Below are 8,008 nucleotides of genomic sequence, written 5' to 3'. Positions count from 1 at the left end.
TATAAATATATATAAATATATATATATATTACAAAGCTTTTCTTTCTGCAGTTGCGCATACTGAACAATTCAGAATCCTCTTATTGTTGGAAACTGGAATCAAAGGAGTGTCTCATCCTTTTTTGCTACTGAAGTCCTCGTGTATCCCTCGTGGACATTGCAGAGGCAGACACAAAAGGAACCCTGTTTCTGTACACAGGCCAAGGAAGCGGCACTATTTCTCAAATCCATAAAGATCAAATCTTGCTCAGTCAGGGTTCAAATTGAAAATACACTTTCAGCTGCACTGGCAGGTATGCAGGGACATAATTAAGACTCCTATTGCATAGCAGTTACAACCATTCCAGGTTTTAATACAAGCTTGATTAGTATGAATTTAAACTCATAGTAAAACCAGTAATGGATCAAACAGCCTCTCAGTCTCTTCAGAGAGCTCCGAGGGGAGCAGGTATGGCACGTACCTCGTGGAGACGATGCTGCGGAGCAGCCTCTCAGTCTCTTCAGAGAGCTCCGAGGGGAGCAGCCTCTCGGTCTCTTCAGAGAGCTCCGAGGGGAGCAGCCTCTCGGACTCTTCAGAGAGCTCCGAGGGGAGCAGGAGCTCCACAGGCTGCACTCGTAGGACACGGCCCTCCAGCTCCGAGTGTGAACTCGAGTCCTGGAAGCAGTCGAACACCACGTCCCCAGTGCTGGGCTGCACCGCCTGTCACACACATACACAACAGAAGAACATTTACCAACCAGAGGAGGCCATTCAGTCCAGCAGTGCTCATCACATTACCAGCTCTGGATTCAAAATGAAGTCTTAAGATCACCTGGTGGCCATGGGCAGGATTACAGCTTTGTGTTAATATTGGAAATCCTCTGAAATACAGCACATTAAACCAGGAATTGCAACACAACAAACTGACATCGCTGAAAAACAAAGGCAATCAGCAGTGTGCTTTCTATACACTAAAACAGCACGCTTTTAAAATAGCTACACCAATACATAATGTGGCTTCAAATACAGTTATCAACCAATGAATATGGAAGTGACTGTCCAGTAATCTATTCAGCTGTATGCCACTTACATTTCTGCATAAATCTAGATAATATCTTCTCAAACTAGGATTCACATTTCAATGCTAATTCTACACACACATTTAGCTTGTTCTTTCAACACTCAACATGTAAACTAGTCAAACGATAACTGCACTCTAAACCTCAGACCGCTCCAGGAGTGTAGAGAGGATAACTCCACTCAAAACAACAGCATCAGTGTGGCTTCATGATCCTTAGTAACAGGCAGCAGGAGGTATTGCGAGTTCAGGGGGTAAGGGTTAGTTCACTGTGTTCTGCGTTTTGAAATTTCTATTCTGTATCATGTGAAGAGATACCGTGCTAGTAGCTACAATTGTTGGTACCCAAGCAACAGCTGATGTGCTGAAATACTGTACATAAACCTGGACGCCTACCTGCGTCTTAAAGAAAATTCTCTCTCTCTCTCTCTCTCTCTCTCTCTCTCTCTCTCTCTCTCTCTCTCTCTCTCTCTCTCTCTCTCTCTCTGTCTCTCTCTCGTCCCACAAAAGATCACTTTTGGCAAAATAACAAGTACTGCAATATGTTGTGAATTGTGCCGTTCTGATAGTCCGAGAGTGGCTTTGTGCTACAGTATGCCTCCCTTACCACAATGCCGATGGTGAGCTCCTGTCTCTTCCTGTCCTTGCTGCTCCCCCAGGTCTCGTAGATGCACAGCAGGTAGTTATTGGGGACGTCTTCCACAACCACATCCTCGGCTTCCTCCAAATCACCCAGCTTCAGCAGCGGGTTCACATCTGATATGTCATTAAGGGAAATCAGAGGAAAGCATCCTACACAGCACATGTCCTGTGTGAAAAGAATACTATAGAGACATGTATATAAAGGCTAGGAGAGCAGAATAACAGACAGGGGTGACAACACAATCAGTACATAAGAGTCCCCATTTTGTGAATGAGGACCCTAAACAAAATCACTGAACGAGCACGAAGGGGTGGATTTAACTCTTTAGGGTCCACCCCATGTTAAAAATCCCGCCAACGACCTGGCCCTTCAAATCTTTTTATTCAGGCACTGTTAGAGACAGCCCTGCTTGCAGGGCTCTGTTCAAAAGAGGAGGCTTGAAGCTTTCCAATGGGGTGTATCTAGACATGTACCTGTAACCTTCATAGTTAAAGAGTTATAAGCACAAACCTAACAACAGTAATTAACAGGTGAAAACAGCTTGGACCATTAGCAACTACTCTACCAGAATTTTACAGTTCTGACAAATCCTGGACGGACGGTAACAGCTGTTTATTTTAGCAGTATTTGATTCCCAAGTGCTGTAAAACGCTCTACATAAAATGCTCTACATAAATCCAGTTGTGGTTTATCCCAGTGTAGTATAGGGAGGGGATCAGATAAACAACAACAGAAAAAACACTCTAGAATACCAAACTCAATAATTCATGTCTTCCACAATCATTGTACAGGAAAACAAAATAAAAAAAACAGGCACATATACTCATATGCGTATATCAGATGAATTTACTGGCGTGCAGTTTTGGAGTGCCACAGCATGAGGGATGCCCTATATAACTGAAGTTGTGAAAGGATACCTTCCCCCACCAGAGTGGACTTGGTGTAGAGGGCAATCAGTTCCCTTGTGAAGAGGGAGCTCTTGTTTCCTCCTATAGCTTTCAGTGCTGTCGTCTCAGTCTGCTTGACCACTCCTACCTGCAGAACAGCACCGCAAGCACACTCATCAGATTAACTCTACCCAGAAGAACACAAGAGCAGGGCAGTACTGCCTTCCACGTGGAATGGTACACTGTAAACTATTGATCATTGAAGTGGTTGTAGCAAACATAATACTTTCATAAACCCTGCCTGTCCTGCCCTTCCATTCACTATTCAGGTTTCAAATAAGCAGTCCTGAAAAGAACATGGTTTCACAAACGTGTATGTTCATTTTAAAAGCTGGTACTACACCATTCAAAAGAACTCTCTCTGTGTGTTTGCCTCCCCATCTGGTAAATATGTTACAATTGCATTTGTCTGAAGCACACACACACAGTCAAGGTCTTTGTATTTTGTTATTTATTTGAAATGTGTCTTTAATCAGTTTTGGGGTGAAGCTGGAGCAGGGGATACAGGAGGGTAGTGTTTGGAAGAGCTGACCTTGTGTCCCTTGGAAACCAAGTGGCGGACGTGCACAGACAGCTTGTGAGTGGGGATGCTCGCCGTCATGAAGCTGTGGTCGAGGTGGCAGTAAATGTTCAGTTCTCGGGATGCAATCTGCAAAAGGGGGGGAGAAAAAAAAAAGACAAGGTCACATCAAACAGGCACAATTGTATTTTCAAAATGTACGTGTTCCCCTGCTAAGCCCCACAAAAAGTAAAGCCCACAGACACACACACACCTAAGATGTATTTCAGAGTTCTTGAAGTTCATGTTATGTTTTTGTTATGAAGTTCATGTTATGTTTTCAGTGTCACATAATGACACTGAAAATCAGTAAAGATATATTACACAATCAAATACACAAAATGCAAAAAAATCTTTCTATATGAAAAAGATATTTTGAAAACAAATAAATATAAAATGTGTATGTATTATACACACACACACACACACACACACACACATGCGCGGTACCAGTCAAAAGTTTGAGTACACCTGCTTGAAACCAGCTATTTCATGATTATCTATGCTTTTAACTGTGTAAACTTGTCTATAAACACTTAATATTTAATTATATGATACGTTTACTTATAAAAGCTGATAATCAAATTAAATTTTTAAATAAAAATGTAAATCTTGTCAATTTCAATGAAATGGTCACCCAAAGCAAGGGGATTTCAGTCTGAAGTCCAAGTCAGTTAAAAGTCTGAAATGTGTACAACATGGTGTTAGAACACTGGCCTAAATATAAAAGTGTCTTTGTTAAATGTTCTCTGAATTAACTAGCATGTTATCTAATTAACCGTTTGTCAATTATTGTTAACAGGTGAGGGTCCATGATTACTATAAATATAGGTAGCATAGGCACAAGTTTGTCATTCCTGAATGTAAGGGAGCAGAAAATGACAAAATACACTCGGTTAAGCAAACAAAAAAGACTAATTACTATTAGAAAGTCTGTAATTACTTTAAGAAATGAAGGTCAATCTTTAAGACAAATCGCAAGAACTTTGCAAGTGTCTGTAACTGCTGTGGCCAAGACCATCAAATGATTTGAAGAAACTGGCACTCATGAGGACCGAACAAGGTCAGGCAAGCCAAGGGTGACCTCAGAATCAGAAAACAAGTTCACTTGAGTCACAAGTCTGCGAAACCGGCGATTAACTGCCCCTGAAATACAAGCTCAGCTAAATGCTACTAGAAGTACAGATGTTTCAACATCAACTGTTCAGAGGAGATTGCGTGAAGCTGGCCTAACTGGAAGAATTGCTGCAAAGAAACCATTGTTAAGAGTGCAGAATAAGAGGAAGAGACTTGCCTGGGCCAAAAAACACAGAAACTGGAAGTTTGAAGAGTGGAAGTCGGTCTTATGGACCAATCAAAATTTGAAATATTTGGGTCCAACCGCCAAGTATTTGTAAGACGCAGAGAGGGTGAGCGCATGAGTTCTGCATGTGTGGTTCCCACTGTCAAGCATGGAGGAGGCAGTGTCATGGTCTGGGGTTGCTTTGCTGGTGACAGAGTTGGTGATCTTTACCAAGTCCATGGCAAGCTCAACCAGCATGGCTATCATAGCATACTTCAGAGCCATACCATTCCATCAGGATTACGGCTAGTTGGGCAGTCCTTCATTCTTCAGCAAGATAATGACCCGAAACACACCTCAAAGTTGTGCAAGAACTATCTGGCGAAGGAGGAAAGTGAAGGACAACTCAATCTAATGACCTTGGCTGCCCAGTCTCCAGACCTCAATCCGATAGAACTTGGGAAGAACTGGACAGAAGAGTCAAAGCAAAGCTACCCACAAGTGCCCTACATCTCTGGGAATTGCTGCAGAAGAGCTGGGAAGACATGTCAGGTGATTTCCTGCTGAAACTTCTTAACCGAATGACTCGTGTTTGTGAGGCTGTTATTAAGGCAAAAGGTGGCTATTTTGAGGAATCCAAGATTTAGAGACAATTTTTTGTTGAACATTGCTTTGATACTCCTTATGTTTTGTTTTGTATATTGTAACATGTGTTTTCATTTCAAGTATTTAAAGAAACGTACATGGCGTAAAACATTGTCAATTATGAAAAAACCTAGTTTCCAGCAAGTGTACTCAAACGTTCGACTGGTACTGTATAAATAGACACACATACACACAGTGTCTACAGAAAGTCTACACCTCCTTTCAAAATGTTCACCTTTTGTTGCCTTATAGCCTGGAATTAAAATGCATTAAAATAGTTTTTTTTTTTTTTCATTTATCTACACATTCTACCCCACAACTTCCAAGTAAAAAAAAAATTCTAGAAATTTGTAGAAAGTTAAATAATAAAAAACTGAAATAGCTTTGTTGGATAAGGGTCCACCCCCTTGTAATAGCAATCCTAAATTAGTTCAGATGTAACCAATCGCCTTCAAAATCACACACCAAGTTAAGTGGCCTCCACCTGTGTTAAATTGTAGTGATTCATATAATTTCAGGATAAATTCAGCAGTTCCTGTAGGTTCCCTCTGCTGGGTAGTGCATTTCAAAGCAAAGATTCAACCATGAGCACCAAGGCGCTTTCAAAAGAACTCCAGGACAAAGTTGTTCAAAGGCACAGATCAGGGGATGGGTATAAAAAAATATCAAAGGCCTTGAATATCCTATGGAGCACGGTCAAGATTATTAAGAAGTGGGTGTATGACACCACCAAGACCCTGCCTAGATCAGGCCATCCCTCCAAACTGGATGACCAAGCAAGAAGGAGACTGATCAGAGAGGCTACCAAGAGGCCAATGGCAACTTTATAAGAGCTACAGGCTATTATGGCCAAGACTGGTCAAAGTGTGCATGTGACAACAATATCCCAAGCACTCCACAAATCTGGTATGTATGGTAGGGTGGCAAGAAGGAAGCCATTACTCAAGAAAGCCTAAAGTATGCAAAAAACACTCAGGAGATTCTGTAGCCATGTGGCAAAAAGTTTTGTGGTCTGACGAAACTAAAATGGTACTTTTTGGCCTAAATGCAAAGATTTATGTATGGCGCAAACCCAACACAGTGCATCACCCAAAGAACACCATCCCTACTGTGAAGCATGGTGGTGGCAGCATCATGTTCTGGGGATGTTTCTCATCGGCAGGGACTGGGGCACTTGTCAGGATAGAAGGGAAAATGAATGGAGCAAAATACAGAGAAGTCCTTGAGGAAAACCTGCTGCCCTTTGCAAGAAAGCTGAAACTGGGACGGAAGTTCACCTTTCAGCATGACAACGACCATAAACACACAGCCAAAGCTACAGTGGAGTGGCTAAGGAACAAAAAGGTAAATGTCCTTGAGTGGCCCAGTCAGAGCCCCAACCTAAATCCAATCGAAAATTTGTGGCATGACTTGAAGAGTGCTGTTCATCAAGGTTCCCCAAGGAACTTGACAGAGCTTGAACAGTTCTATAAAGAAGAATGGTCAAATATTGCCAAATTTAGGTGTGCAAAGTTGATAGAGACTTATCCCAACAGACTCACAGCTGTAATTGCTGCTAAAAGTGCTTCCACCAAGTACTAACTCAGGGGGCTGGAGACTTATCCAATTATGATCTTTCAGTTTTGTATTTTTAATATATAATTTTTTTTCTCAATAAAAACTTGTTTCCTCTTAACAGTGTGGAGTATGGTGTGTAGATAAATGGAAAAAAATCATTTAAATGCATGAAACTCTGAGGCACTGACATAACAACATGTGAAAAAGTTCAAGGGGTTGTAGACTTTCTATAGGCACTACATATATATAAATGACATGTTCTTTCTTACTAATGTATTGTTCTTTTAAGTGCTGAGTGTTGTAAGGGAACAGGTTAATAGTTACTAGATACACTATTAAAGTGTACCTAAGTTGTTTGTTAACAGTTTCTCGACATTAATAGACAACAGTGTATATCAGAGTAGAGACCCACAGCAATCTTACCTCAGCATCTTCCCCAAAGAACCTGTACTTGTAGCCGCACTCGACACACAGCAGGACGTCCTTGTGCTTCTCCTTGATCTCCAGGACCTGCAGCTCCAGTGGGATGTAGGTGCTCTTGGTTCTTCGGTTGGGTGTGCTGCTGTCCGCATCGCTCTCCCTGGACATCCTGCCCTTTCCAGAAGCAAACTCGCTCAGATGGAAGCTCGGCCCGTGCTGCAGGGAGAGTAAGAAAAACAAGCTCTTGTGAAAACTGGTCCAGTAAATACGATTCGAGAGATAAGAACAAACGATATTCAAACAAGGACATTAGCGCTCGTCTGGTTCCTAGTAGCTGGTAAACCACAAAACGTTGACTTAAAGGATTCCAACTGGATCTTAAAGGAGCCCAATGGTTCATGGTTCAGTATTAATTATATGGCTGGGTAACCGATTCCATACCCTCACCACTCTGTGGAAAGAAGAGAGTGTCCTACCCTCTGTCCTGAGTCTGTCTCTACTTCATTACTAATGTCCACTGTTATCTCAGCAGTTTTAATTTGAAACTCATAAGAATACCAACATTCCCAATTCAAATTTACTCAAAGCCCACTTGGAATCAACATTAGCTATCTGAGATCTTAAAAGATCTTGGGCTCTATTTCAATGATTTACACGGTGGAGAACCTGAATGCAGCCACTCTTCAACTATAATCACCCAGTGAAAATCCACTAAAAAAATCAACAGCAAAGCAATCAGGGATTAAAAATGCTGTTACACTAATGAGAAGTGTTACACTCATAATTCATTATTTGGCCCATCTCAATCCATTCCTACAGGAATGTGATGCTCTGTGCAGTACCTGCTTTTTAGTTTTGGACTCCGTTCCCATTTCTTCAAAGGAGCCCTCCGCCATT

At 41.6% G+C, this 8,008-nt stretch overlaps 1 protein-coding gene across 1 annotated transcript in view; it reads right to left on the bottom strand.

Annotated features, from left to right (window-relative positions):
* The window catches only part of LOC121303907 (DNA mismatch repair protein Msh3-like), a 69,084-nt gene extending 61,077 nt beyond the window's left edge, over positions 1 to 8,007 (bottom strand). Inside the window, exons 1-7 of the mRNA XM_041234802.1 lie at positions 7,954 to 8,007; positions 7,115 to 7,327; positions 3,181 to 3,297; positions 2,619 to 2,736; positions 1,666 to 1,814; positions 605 to 700; positions 462 to 532 (exon numbers count right to left, since the gene is read on the bottom strand). Of these exons, the coding sequence (XP_041090736.1) occupies positions 462 to 532; positions 605 to 700; positions 1,666 to 1,814; positions 2,619 to 2,736; positions 3,181 to 3,297; positions 7,115 to 7,327; positions 7,954 to 8,007 (818 nt within the window). The remainder of the gene's footprint in view (positions 1 to 461; positions 533 to 604; positions 701 to 1,665; positions 1,815 to 2,618; positions 2,737 to 3,180; positions 3,298 to 7,114; positions 7,328 to 7,953) is intronic.
* Position 8,008: the final 1 nt, after the last annotated feature.

This window comes from Polyodon spathula, chromosome 1 (assembly GCF_017654505.1).
Source record: "Polyodon spathula isolate WHYD16114869_AA chromosome 1, ASM1765450v1, whole genome shotgun sequence".
Lineage (NCBI taxonomy): Eukaryota > Metazoa > Chordata > Actinopteri > Acipenseriformes > Polyodontidae > Polyodon > Polyodon spathula.
This window is presented reverse-complemented; position numbering and strand designations above follow the sequence as displayed.